This window comes from Perna viridis, chromosome 11, assembly GCF_037379345.1.
Source record: "Perna viridis isolate PV_CMFRI_1.1 ecotype Kerala chromosome 11, ASM3737934v1, whole genome shotgun sequence".
Lineage (NCBI taxonomy): Eukaryota > Metazoa > Mollusca > Bivalvia > Mytilida > Mytilidae > Perna > Perna viridis.
Window position 1 is genome coordinate 16,221,372 of NC_142455.1, and position 20,105 is coordinate 16,241,476.

Sequence of the window (20,105 nt, forward strand, 5' to 3'; positions counted from 1 at the left end):
TTGACTAAATAGAACTATACCTACTATTGGAAGATAATTTTGTACAAATTGTTTTAATAAACAACTAAATATTGAGTAGGATATACCAATATAGAACATTTATCTTTTAATTTGTTATTCCTTTTTATATTGTAGTAGAATAACTGGGCTTTTATCCTCCAAATACTACTTTTTGTTAAAACCCATTCCCCTCATTCGCTTTTCGTTTTACAGGGATTTTTGATAGCGTTGCTGTTCTGCTTTTTTAATAATGAGGTAAGTTACCCTGAGTACATTACACATAATCTGCTTATATCGGCATAAGCTAGGAGTTCGTAGATAATTTCTTTGACTTTGTCGTTAATTACATTTTTTTTATTACCACTAGAACCTTGGTTCTCTTGGTTATTCTTTGCAAATATGAAGCACACATAGTCTGACAACTAATGTGAATATAGGAAAGACTTACATTATGTATTACAAAATATACAAAAGTACCCTATGTATTTCGTATTTTTATCTAAACCTCATATCATATTTTTAATTTAAATTTTTACGCCAAAACATAAGTCAAATCGATTTATATGAATGATTGAATGCAAGTCAAAAATTTGATTCTGCCATTTCCAAAAATGGGACACTTCACAAGACGGGGTAATTAAAAATATTTTATCTTGAGTGTAAGTAGATATATTGAGTAACAATCTTTTTGAAGGAAAGTTTGTATCATCGATCGAAGACACCCTCTTCAAATAAAGATAATAACTATCCATATCTTCAGCTTCAACTTTACTTACTATATTATCTTCATCATTTCTGATATGTATTACATATATATATATATATAGTGTAACCGTTTAATGTTATTCCAGAACCGACTGTTTTAAATTTATCAACCATATTTTTAAAGGTGAATGGAAAACTTCGGAGAACCTGGCGACGCCAAATCAGTGAACGTCTTACATCACGCGGTAGACGGATGACTTTGACATTTAACCAAACGCTATCACTTCGATCTGATATGGATTTCAAAGCTCACAAAGTAACAACAAAAGATGAAGAAATCTGTTTGAAACTAACAGCTAATGGAATAAAGGATGAACACAATTCTGATAATTCTATAGCGAGTGTGTAAACGGAAACTTTCACACACACACTGTTATAACGCTCACAGTTACTAACTCATTGATATGAATAGATCATAAATTATTATAAAAGACTGTAATTCAAAACTGGTGGTGTGCTGAGGATATTAGACCAATAAAACATTTACATACCTCAAAAAAGTATATTGAAGTAAACCACATAAAAATATTGATGTGTTACGTTTTATTATGTTAAAACAACGACTGAATTCGTGGTTTTATTTTTCTTGCAAATAAGAACATTGTCGAACTACGGTTTTCTAAATGTGTTAGTATAGTTGCATCTTAGTTTGTTTAAACTTGCATCAAACCCAGTTTACGAAAATTGTTTTTTTTATATAATATTTGACTTACATTACATGCTAGTACCTCATTATTATCATAATATTTTGAATAAAAGAAAGAAGAAAAGCCTATACTTATTAATCCATTCGATACTAATTGAGAGAAACAATCAAATTGAAGTACAACTGTCACGGAATCTAACTATTGTTCGACTCTGTCATGCAGAACGCTAATCTGCTTTTACCGTACCATTTGTTCTTCTGGTCTTAATAAAAATAGATGAAAGAAAGCTAACTCTGATTAGGTGTCAGTCTTGTACTGCAAATCCCTAGCGAATTGTAGTCATGAAATGAGGTGAATAGTTTACGATAAGTTTTTGGGTTGCTATTTCTTACTTTATTTGTAAATTAGTGTCATTGTTATGCTAACTATAGGTATAATAACAAAATATATTCTGTCTTGCATAGGTTTTTATATCAATATAAAGCATCAAAAGGGGGATTACTCTATTGACTTAAAATGAGAGCGAAATTTGAACACAATCAGTTATTGTTATATTTGTTTAAACATCAAAAATGTTTTCTATTCAATAGATTAATCAAGGGAACCAAGATTCTAGCGGAAAGTAAAAAAGAATGTAATCCAGAGATAAAGATCAGACATGGAAAACAGACAAACACAACAAAGAACATAAAGTAACTAAAAATATAAATACAAAGTAACAAAAGCAAATGAGCAACTCGGACTCCACTAAAAACTGTGAGCATGGACCAGGTGGGCCGATTGGGTAAGTGTTCTCTGCTTTTCTAGAAATTCCCGCCGAGCTGCTCATTGTGCCAAGAAAAGAACTTTAAAATATGCGATAACCCGAGGAGGGGACAGGTCTATATGCAGGTTATGTAGAAGTTGGTGTATCTATTGTTCCACTTTATTGCAATACATTGGCGATAACCGGTAATATCCCGCAAGTGCCTCTACACTTGTTTGTGAACACGTTTTTACTGAGGTAAAGAAGGTTTTCAATAGTAGTCTTGTTTGAATAGCATGATTAATTGAAGCATATCTACAATTACAGTGCTTTTATTCAACGTCTTATTCATGTCGACTTTTCTCCCGATTCGTGTTAAACGTCAGTTTAAGTAGGTCATTCATTTACTCTTGGATGTAGATCTTGTATTTAGGTCATTTTCTAAAATTTGGAAAAAATTATGAATGGTCTGCTAAAACATTTTGCATTGCAAAGGAACGTCAGCATGCACACGTACCTAATGTTGGTGAAAGTATATTGAATATTAGTTGCTTACTTAAGACAAGTTTTTAAGACTTTGTGTCATTGAAAAATTATTATTTAAGGGGAATGTCCACTGAAGAGACAATAATTTGCAGTATAATGAAGCATGGCAGCTACTATATTTGAAATAGGATATGATAATTAAGTAAAACAATACTTCTTAAGTAAGATGAATTATTTTTTTCTCATAAATCATTGTAGATAGTTCATCTTGTATGTCATTTGCGGTGAAGATGTTACAAATTCTGGTGCACAGATTGTAGATCTAACTGAGTGTTTTGGCTCAGTTGATAAAACGACAATATTTTTATAATACCAAAGGAACATAGTTTTGGAATAATATCTTCCAATCTTTGATTTTTCCCCCATTTGTTATAGTTTAGGTGAATTTGGATTTTAGAAATGCAATATGCGGTAATATTTCTTCTGCTAATGTAGTCACTTCCAGTGACGTTCAATTTGGCTTCATTGTTTACGTCATTTCTACTTAAGGCAGGTTGTGTCAATCAAGAAGCAATTGATAATCAATAATAAAAATAATTTACAGACAAACCAGAAATGAATTTCAATTTTGAGCTTTTTATAATTTCAAGAAAAAGCAGACGTAAACAATGGTTCACAATTACATTCACGAGTGGCTTTGTGAAACACCTGTAAATGTAAGTTGGCGGTGGTCGTAGGTGTACTCGTAAACGTAGAACGTCCGATTTTTTTGAAAAACCCTGGCATGGAGGTTTAATAGGTAACCTACTATTACAACTTATACAGTAAAACAGAACATATCCCCACATTACTGCAAACAACACGATGAATTTAATATGATATCCATTTACTAGGCATGACAATACTACATCACTTGTTATAACTAGTTTTCATCCATAATTTAAACGCAATATCCTGTTTGTTCAAGCAACATTATTTATTGGTAATATCCAGAAGATTAACCATTACATCATTACTGTTTACTGTTTACTTCAGCATTGCAGCAAAGTTTGCTGAAAGCTGTAAATATAAAAGAAAAAAGAGAGAGTAACATTTAGGCATGATTAGAAAATTGTGAACGAAACACGCACATAGATACCAGTCAAATATTAAAACCATACTCATTAAATGAAAACAAATAAAAGCAAAATACAAGCCTTCATTTAATACAGAATGGAAACACAGTTGCTTCAAGGGAAAGTCCTACTCACACTAATTGCAATTCAGATTAATAATCAAAACATCAGGAAACAATGACTAAACGTTAAAACCAACCATATAAAATAAATCTATGAAAAATAGATGGATACAAAATCGGAACCCTTACCATCTATTTAAATAAAATCATGTTACATACCCCTCTTTCTAATGTCATATCTTCTAACCGCTGATTATCCCAAATTTTCAAGTTTTTGTGTTATACATTTTAGTGTACATGTTTATCAATGCTGAATGTCCCTGTGTTTTGACCACGCTCCATAAATTGGAATTATTACTTCTTATAAGTTCTTATGGATGCCATGGAGGACTATGCAAAAAATGGATAAAACGAGAAGAAGAAGTCATTGATTCATTGTCAGAGAGGTTAAAGGCCGTGAGGTCTTTAATTTTAAAGAAATGAAAGTTTTAAGTAGGTCAATGAGTTCCAATGCCACATCAGTTTTAAAAGACCCCGATGTAGCAAAAACATTGTCTACTATACATGATAAATATGTTGCCGTACCAGCAGACAAAGCCCAGAACAACCTTGTTTTTATCTGCAAAACATTTTACATAAAATGTTTATTATCAGAGGTAGACGTAGAAGAAAATAATAGCAGTGATAAGACCTATACTGCTACCACACTCTCCAAAGAAGAGTTTGTGGAAAACCATAACTCTGTGCTATCCTAATTTGGTCTCTCTACCAAAGACGATTTACCGTCTGTCTATGTAATGGATTCCTAAACTCCACAAGAATCCATACAATCAACATTACATAGCTGGTTTCCTTGATTACTCTTGTGATCACTGATGAGATGTACATAAAGCGATATAACTTTCAAAAAGTGTGTGAATTTTGACGTTTTTATGCATATTGTAAATAAATCAGGGTACATTGTGTATCTAAACTTTGGCACATTCACTCTGGTATTTCAAAGATAATTGGCCATTTAATAATGGTCTTATATTGTCACTAGTACAGTGGCGATCACTTCTAACCTCTCTTAAATTCTGCAAGAATCTGTCAGGATTTCTGCTGTACGACAGCAGATAGAACAGAAATCCTGACAGATCCTGACAGAGTCTGACAGAGGCTGTCCTGAGTCAGGACACATTTTGTTCTATTCCTTGACAGATCATGACAGAAACTATCCTGGGTCGTGACAAGGAAAAAAACGAAAAGCTGTTCTAAACTGTCAAACCCCTAAACAGTTCCTGACACTAAATCTTTCTTTTCTGTGTGACGTAATTTAGGACAGGAAGTCTATAAATGAAACTGTGTGACTAATGTAATTCAGCAAATCCAATTAGGAAAAAAATCTTGATTTTAAAATTAACATTGGATTTCCAATTATATATAGAGAGCTCGTCGTGATCATCATCCCACAGTCACTCGATCATTGTCCATGTTCAAAAATTATCATGGTTTTTATGTATGTGGTTTTTTTTACATTCTCTCATACACCTGTAATATTAGTTAAATTAAATTATTTAATTATAAAATTGAAGGTCTATGTTTCTGTTCTAAGCAAGGATTTGTATATTTAACTCCTTGTTTTAAGTGTAGAAGTAGTAACCGATAACTTTCAGATGTTTGGTAATTCTCACGAAGTTTAAGCTTGACAACGTACTTTTTGAGTGAAAGCTACTTTTAATAACATAAGTGTCACAAATCATTCTAAACAATGTTAAAATTGACAATTTTAGCATTAGATGGGTGACTGATACCTAAATATTTCGGTCAAAATTCTTCAAAATGCCACTTTTAGCAACGAATATGAATGTGAAAACTTCCAATTTACCTACATGGTCTTATATGTAGAAAATGTAAAAATGTTTGTTTTATATTAGTGACTGTGACATCTGTGTTTAGGTAAAAATTCTGCAAAATGTATGAGTGCGAGCAGTTTTATTTTTCATAATGATCTGAAACTAAAAGAAAATAAAATGCTTATTTTTTGAATATATAAAAAATAAATAAATAAATAAATAAATAAATAAAAAGATATAATAAAATATCTTGGTGCCTGTGATACATATACTTCTGTCTAAATTCTTCAAAAATATCATGTTCCAGCATATGTATAAGTGCCCACACAATTTCTATGAGGGTCTAAAATGAATAACTGAAATGTTTTTGTTTTCAATATAACTATCTTGTGGTGGCTGCGACTCATTAGTTTGAGTCAAAATTCTTTAAAAATGTCATATTCTTGCAAGTATGAGTGTGAAAACCTTTAATTTCCATGAGGGGCTAAAATTAATATTTCTGTCAAAATTCTTCATAAAGGTATATATACATCAGTCAACATTTTTCAAAAATGTTATACTCTTTCAAAGTATATGAGTTTAAACACTTTAAAGTGCCATAAAGGTGTAAAAAAAATTTCTGTATGAACTGTTTAAAATTGTCAATATATATAGATACTTTGTATCATACCGGTGTCTAGATATGCAACCAAAGAATTCAGTGCAAATTCTTTAAAGTCAGGGGCGTAGCATGTACGGCAGGCAATATTTTTATTGGTACTGCATGCCGTACATAAAAGTCGGGTAAAAATTGAAAAAAAATCAAGTTTAAACATAGCAAGGGTTCTTTCCCGTCGTAAGAATCGGGATTTGGATACTATGACTTTTTTCGGAATCAGGTACATGCACTACATGTAATTCAGTCAGAGAAGTATGCTCGAGCTTATGACTCTTCTAATCCACGTTTCTGTTCTACCTAGAACAGTTCCTGACAGGAGGTATCAGGACTCATGACAGGTTATGACAGAGCTTGTCCTAATACCTGACAGACCCTGACAAGGTGTGTCGCGGGTCAGAACAGTTTCTGACAGTTTAGAACAGCAATCCTGACTGGATCGAAGAGAGGTTAGAAGTGATCGCAACTGTCTATATCGGAAGTGTTTCAATAGAATAGGGGTTTTTTGTAAGTAACTTAGTAAAAATATACTTACGGGACTTTATACATTTCCCTTCACGTCCATTAGGATATCTTTTGGGAAAAGTTTGAGTAGATGGTTGAGTAAAATATTGTTGGTTCTTACAACGTAATTACTAGAACCATCCCTATGTGGTCCATTGATAGCTAACACAAGATAAAATTTAATAAGTATTATCAAGTCAGTTTGAAAAGCTTAGGTCTATATCATAAAATCCTATTTCTAAAACGATTTTTCTTACAGATTTTAAGAAGTACTCCTGATAAGAATCATGCAAAGTGTAATTCGTGGTATTTTTACTTTTGCTATTTTATTTATTTTTATTTTACAGTAAACAGAAAGTAACATGTGGGTTTTCGTTTACCCCTTTATTGGAAATAAAAATTATATAGAATGTACTGTAGAATTTAAATTAAGGGATATAACTCTTTAAAGGACAGTAAAAAATACGATAAAAACTGCTGGATTTTTTATGTTGATTATCTCTTAGGAGCAGACAGACTGGAATAAATAGTTATGAACGTTGTTATACTGTTTGAAAGATTGGTTAATTAATTGAGGTTATTCTTTGGCTGGTTGGAAGAAACTTTAATATCTCTTAAGATAGTTTAAACGTGACAGTTCACTTAAGCAACACCTCTCTGGATGTAAAGGTAAACTGAAGATTTTGAAGAAACTACAATCCAGGAACCACAAAGTGGTTATATACTTATAAAAACATGGGGACACCGAAAATATTTCAATACTGAATACTAATTACGGACTCATACTAAATATAAAGTACTTGTTGCCCCTATATCGTTAATTAACAAAATATGAACCACAACGCTCTTTTGACACAATAAATCCAATTACAAATAGATTGATTAACAATAACAGACAAGTCAAATATATTCATGACTTTGGACAGGAGTAAAACTCTCAATGTATATACCTTACTTTGATAAAAGTAAATTTAATAGCTATTTTTTTTCGCTATATACATGGCGTGTTGACTTTACAATTATGGTGTCATGGATGTTTAACTTGTTTGACATAATGACACTACAAACATTATATCTCATATCTTGACGCTTATCTTACCGGTGCACCTGGTCCATGCTACCAGTTTTTAGTGGAGTCAGAGTTGCTCATTTACTTTTGTTACTTTGTATGTATGATTTTATTTACTTTATGTTCTTTGTTGTATGTGTCTGTTTTCCATGTCTGGTCTTTGTCCCTGGATTATATTCTTTTGATTACCGCTATAACCTTGGTTCTCTTGATTACTCTTTGACCTACTGTTAGAGATCAATGTAAATGTAAATTTAAATAAAGTTACATCCATCATGTGGAACTCTTTGGGATTTCTGGATTTGGTGTTCCAGAAACAGCCGAACAGTTCCGAATTAGAAAACAAAGTGAAATGCAGTTTACATTAGTTTCATATCTTCTTCGTTGAAGAGTTATGCCCATAGACAAGTCGTCCCAAATCTGATAGGACCTAGAACGTTCTTGATAAGGCCTCCCTAGCTTATTACTGCGTCTTCTCACATGTTAATTTTTTTTCATATTACAGTATACTTAGTTTCGAATTCAAATAAAAGACGAACATATATCTCACAATATGACATGTTATGTTTTTTTTATGATTGTTAGATGCCCTGTATGAAATCTAAATGATCCTGCCTGTTTATAGGCCGTTGTTTTAAGTGGCCAATAATACAATTGATGGACTAACATACGTATACTTTTAAAATTGTTCAATGAAATGCTCCTGGATTATCTCTCTTGAACCACAAAAATATTTTAGTTTAGGTATGTGGGTTACGTAACCAAATGAGACAAAGGATCAGTGCTAACCTTACTTGTAAGTGAAAACACATGTCCACCTTTCAAAAGTTGCTAAAATAATTTTCGTCAAATATGAATATTAGGCTAATAGTACAGAGAAGCTCGAACCTTTATTGTTTTTCTTTTTTTTTTAACTTATACATACCTCTAGCTGATACTAACGGAGAAGTCCATGGTACTAAAATAGTAATTATCAAAATTATTCCAGGTGATTTCATTCTTAATATATTCCGCTTAAAATAAACTCTATCAGTACAACTGTATATTTTCGAATGTTTATTTGTGCTCAGTTGAAGACTTTACTTTGAGATCTCTACTTATTTCCTTTTCGTGTCTTATAAATAGCTTTGTTCGTCATGGTGAACTACAATATTCGTACATGTATTCACTGAAACAAAAATGCTGATTAAAAATTCAGTTTGATCGTTAATGTACTTCATCTTTTATACACATATGAAACAGCTTTATGATAAGGATGGTGATCGAGGTTGTTAGCAATTCAATTTACATTTCGCTTTCCGTGTTTTCTTTTAATCGATTGAAGATCTTGATTTGTGGTAAAGTGTATGAAAGAATAATTAAGGGAACGAAGGTTATAGCGGTAATCAAAAGAATGTAAAGACCAGACATGGAAAACAGACATACACAACAAAAAAACATGAAGTAACTAAAATCATACATACAAAGTAACAAAAGCAAATGAGCAATTCGGACTCCACTAAAAACTGGGAGCATGTACCAGGTGCACCGGTAGGGTGAGCGTCCTCTGTTTTTCTAGTAAAACTCGCCGAATTGCTCATAAAAAGTCAAGTCCAGGGTAGACGAAAGAGAAAAAGGAAAACTATGACACATTGAATAAATCAGTTTTCATGGCGCAGATGGATACACCATAACGATCCAGGAGTTCATGATGACGACCATAAAACTTGTGATGTCTTCAATCTTGTAGCAGGATAACACTGTAAAAATGATGATCTTTTTTTAATTTATCAGCATTTTCTGTTCTTGTTTCTTTGGAAATTTTTTTACAACTTTAGGTCATAGTTTGATATGTAAATTCGTGCATATTGTTAATTTATTTTTAGTTTTAAACTCTGTGAAATTAGTAAAATAATGATTTTTTTTTAAGCTGCAAAAGGATAAATGTCTAATATTATTAAGAATTAAAGAACCTTACTAATCACTCTCACAATACCCTACGCATAAATAATTCAGTTACCATTTCCAATGATAAAAGATGTTAAACTGGATCGATTTTTGTGAAAATCAATCACATCCAAGATCTTATTGTGGTCCGGTCATTCACGAAAGTTCAAACATATTGGTGAAAAGATACAGGTGATATTTAGGCGACAACTTTGTTCGTTGATTTTTACTTAGCCCTTGATAAAAAATGACATTTCTGTGAAAATATCCTATTTAAATTTTATTGCTATTTTATATTCACCAAAGTTTGAAAGTAATGGACTGACGGATGTTTAAACCAGTTGATATCCTGGATCTGCACATAACAAAGGATGGAGGTTCACGTGGTATTCATGCCCGTTAATTAAGGGATAGATTTAAATAAGGCATCTTTGAACATTTAATTTCATTGAACATTTTTTTTAAATCGTTTGGAACTGGCATGGCAGTAAAAACAACGCTGTCACTGTACCTGTGTATAATGGTGTTAAAGGGGATGCTGCAGTCTGCCCTGTGGTGTGAAATTTCCTTTTCGTTCATTGAAGACAAATGGATGGTCTTGACCTGACATTTTCTTCCTGGTGGGGTTGTTGTCTCTAATATTCACCATACCTAATCTCTTCATATGATGAACATAAATTATTAATCTATTTTTTATGATAATAAAAAAAAAATACTTGCTATGGGAGAGAGTCTCTCCTTTAATTTTTCATAAAGCATTCATAAAATATATTTAACGGCACCATAAAAAAGAAAAGAGAAAACAACGGTTCCCTTTGCTCTCAGAATACAACATTTATTCCTCTTAAACCATTTAAAAGCTAATAGCTGCATGTCGAAGGGAAGCGATATAAATATCAGTTAATTAAACTATACTAATAACTTATCGGTGTACCTTAAGGTGGTGTTTGGTAGCTTCTTTTTGTCAAATAAAAAAATGCGTATGTACCGTTAATACGTTTTCAAATAGCCTGTAGTTTAGAATGATTTCAACAGGTTTGCATCTATTTAATTGAATTACTTTTGTAAAGATAAATGTGAGTCGGGTACCGAGCGGATATAGGATATATAAGGGGGTGGAGTTTCAGACCTTCATTTGCTCATTTGTGTCATAAATGTTCACATTATTAACAAATATTTCAAACAAATGGTCTCCCCGAAATTCACCCCATGGATCCGCCACTTAAGAATAAATATAAAAGTTTACATAAAACACAATTACTTGAAATATGCAAGCAGTTAATGTTAGAAAACCCTGCATTTTTAAACTCATAAAAACCTAATATATATTTTTTTCAATGAACTTTAAAATATTCGTTAACCCGAGTAAGGGACATGCAAGATTGGGTTTTTCTATTGTTCCATTTTATTGCAATACATTTGTGATAACCGGAATAACCCCAGAAGTGCCCTTACACATGTTTGTGAACACGTTTATATTAATGACGTCAGATTATTTGAAACATTCTTACACACGTGAACCATGATAGTCATATACAGAATCTTTTGAGTTATGATTCCTGGAAGGACTCTTTGTTCACAAGAAGAAATTTTCAATAGTAGTCTTGTTTAAATAATACATTTAATTGAAGCCGTTCCACAATCTTGTATTTAGGTCATTTTCTGAAATTTGAAAAAGATATGGATAAACTGCTGAAAAATTTTGCATTTCAAAAGAACGTCAGCATGTACACATTTTAAATGTTGGCGAAAGCATATTGAATATTAATGCCTTACTTAAAACAAGTTTTAAAGACGTTTTGTTACTGAAAAATGTTCCAGATTTTTCGGAACAATATTGATGGAGAATAGCCATCGAAGAGAGAATAATTTCCAGTGTAATGGCAGCTACTATATTTGTAGTAGGATATGCTTATTAAGGAAAACAAACTCTTCTAAGGTAAGGTGAATTATTTTGTTTCCATGTATTATTGTAGTTAGGTTATCATACATGTCATTGGCGGTAAAGATGTTACATATTTTGGTGCATAGATTGTAGATCTAACTGATTGTTTGGCTCAATATTTTAATAATACCCAAGGAACATACCTTTGCGTAAAATCTTCCCATCTTTGAATTTTACTCCATTTGTTATAAGATTGTGAATTTGGATTTTAAAAATGCAATATGAGGGGATACTTACTCTACTTAAGTAGTCACTTCAAGTTACGTCCAATTTGGCTTCCTCGTTATTTCTACTTAAAGCAGATTGTGCTAATGAAGAAGCAATCAATAATCAATAATAAAAATAGTTTACAGACGAACTGGAAATTAATTTTAATTATGAGTTTTTCATACTTTCAAGAAAAAGAGTAACTCTTAAAGAACAAGAAAACGATGGTTCACGATTACGTTTACGAGTGGTTTTGTGACCCACACGTAAATGTAACCTTACAGTAGTCGTATGTGCACTCATAAACGCAAAACGTATGATTTTATGTGAATCGGTGGCCTGGAGGTCTAATAGATAATCTGCTAGTTAAAGCATAACACATGGCAAATAACACGATGAACTGAACATGGTATCCCTTGTTCTATACCAGGCATCACTATACTATATCATTTATTTATACATTGTAACTAGTTTTCATCCATAATGTAAACACAATATCTTGTTTGTCCAAACAACATTATTTATTAGTAATGTCCAGAAGATGAACTATTACATCAATAGGTTTTAGTATTGAATTCCAGCATTGCAGCAAAGGTTGTGTATAGCTGTAAATATAAAAAAAACACAAAAAGAGAGTAGCATTTAGGCATGATTCGAAAATCTTATGATTCTTACCTCTACATAATGAGGAAAATGCTAGCAATAACACGAGTAAGAGGTCTAGTAAATTTCTGTGTAACTGGTTATGGCTGTTATATTAATTGTTAATTACAGTGCTCTTTGATTTACATTAAATGCTTTGCAACTGCTTCTCATTGAAAAACAACTGTTCCTTATTTTTGCAACAATATTGGAAACATCAAATACCGAATAATATTTTGAAATTTATTTTCTGAAATAAGCCGTTACACAGAATTCGACGCACACATCAAATAAAGCACTTCGATCTGCTATATTCCTAGTATTGAACGCAATATAGTATTACAACAAGAATGCCGATAGAGCTTATCGTTGCTGGATTTGCATATCTTTTATTTTGATTTTTTTTTTAAATATTAAGTACTTATTGTATACATGTTTTTATTCTTGAACTGGGTAAATGTTGCTGATGAGAGGTTACACCTTAAAACACGTGCACAGTTTACCGATATTTACTATATTTATATGACTGGTATATGTGTGTGTGTGTGCAAAGCACACACATAGGTACCATTCAAATGTTAAACCATATTCAATAATTAAGAATTAAAATTGCAAAATCAAAATACAAGCGTTCATTCAATACAAAATGGAAACACAGTTGCTCCAAGGCAAAGTCTTACTCGCACTAATTGCAATTTGATTCAGATTAAAAATCAAAACAGCAGGTTCACAATGATTAAACGTTAACACCAACCATAGAAAATGTCATATGAAATACATCAAATGGTTTATGAAAAGTAGGTGGATACAAAATGGGTACACTTACCAACTATTTGAATTAAAATCATACGTAACAAAACCCCAATTCACAGATAAAAAAAATGTATGAATTCGCGTCTTTGAAATTGGGAAATTTATTTGGTAACGAAGAGTAAATGGTGCAAATTTTTTCATTACAATAATTATTATTATTGTTATTTTTAGTTTATTTCCCTTGTCTAATGTCATCTCTCCTAACATTGGTTATCCCATATTTTCATCATTTCGAATTCGTATGCTACATTTAAAGTGTTTATCATGTGGAATGTCCCTGTATTTTAACCATGGTCGTATATAATTGCTAAGCACTTTCACCGAAATCCGGGGTTGGTTCATCAAAAATGTTACATTAATTTAATAACAGCCATGTATAATCAGTCTGTGAAAAACAAACAGTCATGTGGATATTCTTCAAGTACTGTCGTAACACAGTAATGTGAATAAACGTAAAATTCGACTTACGAAAATATAGACATTTAGGTTGCTTCGAAACAACTTTTCGATATATAGTGCCTGATGTTATTATTGTCAATATAAGTAGAAAACACCAGTTGATTAACCCAACTAACATCCTGGTTATATGTGCTGTAGGTTATTGATGTTTGTCTCTTTAAGTACCATAACATATGTTATTGACATACTAAAGCAAATACAAGCAAGATTTAAGGAGGTAGACCTAGGGTAAGGAACATAATCAGTGATATGTTAGCATCATATTCAATTTCGCGAAAGCATATCAAGCTTTTATTTGAAACAGAATGAAATTACTACAAGTTACTTTGATGCTTACATGAGATTAATGTAAAACGCTAGCTGAATAGAAACGTTCCAATTATTTTTATCCCTTACTCTACGTCCCCCTCCTTATATGTAAAATATTCTAATTGACTGTAATTGAAAAAATGAACAGTATAGATTTATCTTACTGCATAAGTCTTTGCGCTTAGTCAAATATTGTCAACAGCATTTATCGAACGGGTTGCAATAGATTGATGTAAGGTATTTAGTAATAATATACTTACGGGTCTTTATACAGTTCCCTTCATGTCGATAATATCCATTAGGACAATTTGTTTGAGTAGTTGGTTGAGTAAAAACATTATTGGTTCTTCCAACAAAATTACTAGAACCATCCGTGTATGGTCCATTGATAGCTAACAAAATATAATAATTATTATTAAGACAGTTTGTACAGCTTAGGTCTAAATAATTAGTTCTTTTAAAATGGTTTTCACTTTCATATTTTTAAAGTATACGATTTAACCTAACAATATTTTGTAGCTTTATTAATTTTCGCTACATGATGAAGATCTCGATACGCAGGTTTATATGGAAAATTTTTTCTATGCACATTTGTTTTATTGTTTGAAAGCTTGAATGATAAATTGAGGGGTATTCCAATGCTGGTTGGAAGAAACTACAGTACATTTTAAGCTAGTTTAAACATGACAGCACACTTAAGCAACACCTTTCTGGATGTAAAGGTAGACTGAAGATTTAAAAAAAAATGTCAATCCAGCAACCACAAGGTAGTTATTTAAGCTAGTTTAAATAGACAATTCACTTAAGCAACACCCTTCTGGATGTAAAAGTAAACTGAAGATTAAAAAAATGTCAATCCAGCAATCAAAATGTAGTTATATACTTATAAAAAACATGAAAAGGGGGGGGGGGGCAACGTAAAGACGTCAATACTAAGTATGAACTCATACAGCTCTTGGATGGTATAAACTTCCCACTTTTACCGTATACAAAATGTACCATCCCTATATTCCCCATTCCTCATAGTCCCGATCCCAATCCCCATAGAAAAATCTCCATTCCCCCATTGAATTCCCATTGCATAATTCTTATCAAATATTTACATACTTACAATTAAAGTTTATATTTATAAATACTTTAATTCTAAAACTGATATCCTAAATTAAATTTGATATATTTTACACGTCAATACAAATTTTTAAAACAAATTTCCCCTTCCCCATACAATCTCCCATATACCAAAAAATCGGAAGTTTTCCGCATACAAGTACTTATCGCCCACTTTATCGTAAATTAACAAAATATGAACCACAATGTCCTCTTGATACAATGAAACTAATAACAAATAAAAAAAATTATCAATAAGAGACAAGACAAATATGTTGATGACCTTGGACAGGATTAAAACTCTCCATTGAAGTGATATGGATATATTGTTTGTACAGAAATAAGTAAATAAAAATTATATATAAACCTTTCTTCGATAAAAGTAAATGTAAATTTAATAGCCGCTAAATACGTGGCTCATTGTCGTTCTACAATCATAGTTTTATAGATGTTTTACATTGATCTATCCCATATAACTTGTTTAACATAATAAGGGTAACAATAAAATTATCGAACACTAATACTTTTAATAATAAAGTCAAAATAAATCTGGCCAAATAGATATTGCATCACTAGAGCAGCTGGTGTAACTTGGTACAGGCACTTAAAACTAAATGGTGTGTTAAATCTAGGTTATACAGCGCGCTAAACCTCCCTCTTCCATTGCAGCGTGACTATACTAGTGGTGATTAAAAAGCATTTACTTGCTATTGTTATAATCGGTAAATCAGCAGTCACATACGCAAAAAGAAAAATTTACGAAAAAAAAAAAACCCAATCATTAATCATTGTTTTAGAAGAAACAGAGTATTTTTCAACCATGGACTGATTTCGAAAAAAATGATTCAATAAGAGATCTTTTAAGACATATTTCTTCATACCCCGGCCCTGATTTAGGAATCTGATACGCAGATATTTATGGCAAATCAATTGTGAAATATAAAAACCATATGCATGAGATGAAAGAATATTGCTGCACCACAGGTAATAAACATTTATGATATTAAAATTAAAGTCGTCTATTGTATGATAAATATTAGTGCTGAGATGACCACTGTTGTCAAATTCGAGATGATGGTCCAAAAAGTTGCAGAACAGGCTGTTTCTGTAATCACCTTCATCTCGAGCTCTGGTGGATATATTGACGATAACCAAAAGAAGGGTCATCAATATATTTGTATGTAAAAATAAAGGATTTAACATCTTTTAAATTTTCATTCTTTACGACGTTCTGAAACAATTCAGTCTCGTATGAACATAAGAACAAATCGATTAAGAGAGAAGCACAGTTATTGCCCACTGGAATGCCAACTTGTTGTTGAAAAATAATTCCTCAAAATGTGACAAATATGCTTTCAATGAAGAAAATAAACGTATCGCCAACCTGCCTTTCTGTGTAGCACACTTTGCCCTTCTGCGTTGTATCAGAAAAAATATGTGGATTTGTAACCAAGAACAACATAATTTTTTGAAACAGCAAAACATTTACGAATAAGTCCTTTCAAACGAGATTTCAATTCATCATGTGGTATCGTACATGCAGAGTAAAGAGTTGAGAAGTCAAATGTTTGGAGAGAACTAATTTCAGAAAAGCTGCGGGATTTTAGAGTTTGAAGTAAATCTTTAGAATTTTTAAGTACATATACATATGGTTAATGTCACTACGAGAGTAGGTGGTATTGCAATAAGCTTGCTGTCCATGCTTCACTACTGTCATTATTTTTGTAAAACGAATTGACATCTCATTCGTGACGCAAGATGAAGATTCTGCTATATATCTTTCTTTGTATGGATACTTTTGAAGTTTGGGAATCCAATACAAGTAAAGTAAGTCCTCACGTTTTGTTCCGATCTTGAGAGAAGACATGCAGGACTTATCATTGTTTAGGATTTCATCTTTATCAAAAGTAGTACGTTTGTATGTGGAATCACTTGGGATGTTACTATCAATGCCCAATTTTTCAATAAGGCAATTCAGGTAATGCGCTTTACAAACAAATACAATGTTGTTTGAAGCTTTGTCCGCAGAGACAATAACATATTTCTCATGTAGTAAGGAAAGACACTCAAGTGCCTCACGATCGTTGAATACGATGGGTCTTTTATTGACACATATCTGGAGATTGTTAATACGATTCCGTACCAACGATCGGATGACACGTATCCAATCTGACAAGGACTCGATTTCTTGTTCCTGGTCTTTTTCTCTCTCTATCCATGATCTGCCATTATCTTCAACAGCATCCATTATGGCTTTGAAATTAAATTTCCAATTGAGGCGCTATGGTTTTCTGAATTTTGGACCATGAGAAACTACATTACATAGGACTTCATTCTCAATGATATTCAAATCTCCATTGATGACATGACCAGAAAGACTGTAATTAAAGAAAGAACAAGCACAGTCACATGTCAGAGTGAATTTTAAGTATGAATGACACTACAAACATCATATCTCATATGTTGACCTACTCTTAGAGATCGATAAGAAAAGAAAACTGCTGACCAAATTATGCGACAAACGAGATAATTTCTCATTCCATATTGTCTGCCTTCCTTTCAGCTGTGGCAACACCTCCTCAGCAACTGCGTATGGACTTCTAATATCATAACCAATACCTTATGTCGGAGCTTGCCAAAACCATGCAGACTTTTTGATTACTCCATAATACATACTTTTAAAAATGGACTGTAGTTTATAAGGAATCATGCCTATAATATGTCTCGTTTTTTAGTTGTTTTTGTATCCAAAATTTCTATAAAGTATTCAAAACCGAAAACTGCGTTTGCTTCTTACTATCACGTCAATATACAATTCATGGAAATATAGATTGATTTTTTTTCTATTTTCTGTTATAATCAAACTAAGGTGTTTTTACTATACAACCACGTCCTATGCGTGAATTCACGTGAAGAGAGCTACAAGTCTTGTTTAAAGAATTTGAGCTTCTATTTTTACTTTCAATAATTTTGCATAGTCATAGAATGAAATTTTAGAGGTTTTAAGAAAAATCATCTTTGGAATATTTATCCGCCTAATATTATCACCTAGAAATTCCTAAATATTTCAGAAGTTATGACGATCTCTGAATTGTTCAGTAGCTTGGTAACGAAAATGGTCATTGTTGCTGGTTTCTTGTTTAATATTTTTGTTGTAAATTTATTGCTTTTTCGATTTTTCTCAAAATTTGATAAAGATATGGTTATGATATCACTGATGATTTCATAAATTTTTCAAAACTCAATTTTGAGGTTATTCATAAGTTAAGATATTTTCTTATAAAATGTTTTATAATTAGCTTTGATTTTTTTTAATGCCAGTAGTATACTGGTAAATGGAATTAAATTATCTTTTGAATTTGACCGACAACTATTTATAGTACTTTATATATGGTTTATTCTGCGCCATGACTGGATATAACGGGGTCGTAATTTAAGTGACTACGTTTGTCATCATAACACGAATTCGACAAAATCTTAGACGCACCAAGAATCTGAATTCAGTCTGACAGATCTGTCCTGTGGAAGTCTTTGGGATTTCAAGATTTGGTGTTCCAGAAATGGCCGAACAATTCCGAATGAGAAAACAAACTGTAATGCAGATTACACTAGTTTCATATCTACTTCATGGAAGATTTTGGCCCATAGACAAGTCGTCCAAAATCTAATAGGACCTAGAACGTGTTCGAATTATTGATAAGCCTCCCTTACTCATAACTGCGTCCTCTTACTGGTTAAACTTGCTCAATATTACATGTCAAAATTGCTTCATATAACAGTATACTTACTTTCAAATTCCATTAAAAGACAATCGTATATCTCAGAATATACAATGTAATATTATTATGATTGTTAGATGCCCTAAATGGAATCTAAATGACTGTTTATACTGGACCGTTGTTTTAAGTGGTCAATTATATCCAAAAAGAGAATACAATACCAACATACGTACGCTTTTAATGTTGTTTGATGAAATGTTCCTGGATTATCACTCTATAGCCACAGAAATATTTTTTTTTAGTTTAGGCATGTGGGTTATGTTATCAAATGAGTCAAAGTGCTAACCATATTTGTAAGTGAAGACACATGTCCACGTTTCAAAAGTTGCTAAAATAATTTTGGTCAAATCTGAACCTTTATTTTTTTCTTCTTTTTATCTTATACATACCTCTAGCTGATACTAACTGAGAATTCCATGGTACTAAAATAGTAATTATCATAATTATTCCAGGTGATTTCATTCTTTATATATTCCTCTTAAAATAAACTATATCAGTACAACTGTATATTTTCGAATGTTTATTAGTGTTCAGTTTAACACTTTACTTTGAGATCTCTACTTATTTTCTTTTCGTGCATTATAAATAGCTTTGTTCGTCATGGTGAACTACAATATCCGTATTCACTGAAATCAGTTTGATCGTTAATGTACTTCATCTTTTACATGCATATGCGACAGCTTTATGATTAGGATGACGATCGTGGTTGTTTTTTTTAATCGATTGACAATGTTGATTTATGATAAAGTATATAAAAATGATGAATTAAATTTTTTTTTTACTTATCAGCATTCTTTATAATTTTAGGTCAAAGTTTGATGTGTAAATTCATGCATATTTTTGATTTATTTTTGGTCTTAAACTCAGTGAAATTAGTAAAATAATGAACATTTTTAAGCTGCAAAAGGATAAAGGTCTAATATTATTAAGAATTAAAGAACCTTACTAAGCACTCTCACAATACCCTACGCATAAATAATTCATTTACCATTCCCAATGATAAAAGATGTTACACTGGATCGATTTTTGTGAAAA

At 31.8% G+C, this 20,105-nt stretch overlaps 1 protein-coding gene and 2 long non-coding RNA genes across 3 annotated transcripts in view; 1 reads left to right on the plus strand and 2 right to left on the minus strand.

The window, feature by feature from the left end:
• The window catches only part of LOC148603126 (calcitonin gene-related peptide type 1 receptor-like), a 29,690-nt gene extending 28,224 nt beyond the window's left edge, over positions 1-1,466 (plus strand). The window contains exons 12-13 of the mRNA XM_088552261.1: positions 214-255; positions 890-1,466. Coding sequence (XP_088408387.1) covers positions 214-255; positions 890-1,114 — 267 coding nt within the window. The 3' untranslated portion in view covers positions 1,115-1,466. The remainder of the gene's footprint in view (positions 1-213; positions 256-889) is intronic.
• A 2,132-nt stretch (positions 1,467-3,598) lies between these two features.
• LOC148603127 (uncharacterized) lies at positions 3,599-9,326 on the minus strand. Its single transcript, XR_015916549.1, has 2 exons — positions 6,846-9,326; positions 3,599-3,702 (listed from the first exon to the last, which is right to left on the minus strand). It is a non-coding gene; the product is annotated as an uncharacterized LOC148603127 (long non-coding RNA).
• Positions 9,327-12,460: 3,134 nt separating this feature from the next.
• On the minus strand, positions 12,461-19,722 carry LOC148603128 (uncharacterized). The gene is made up of 3 exons (XR_015916802.1): positions 19,460-19,722; positions 14,445-14,576; positions 12,461-12,566 (listed from the first exon to the last, which is right to left on the minus strand). It is a non-coding gene; the product is annotated as an uncharacterized LOC148603128 (long non-coding RNA).
• Between the last annotated feature and the right edge of the window lie 383 nt (positions 19,723-20,105).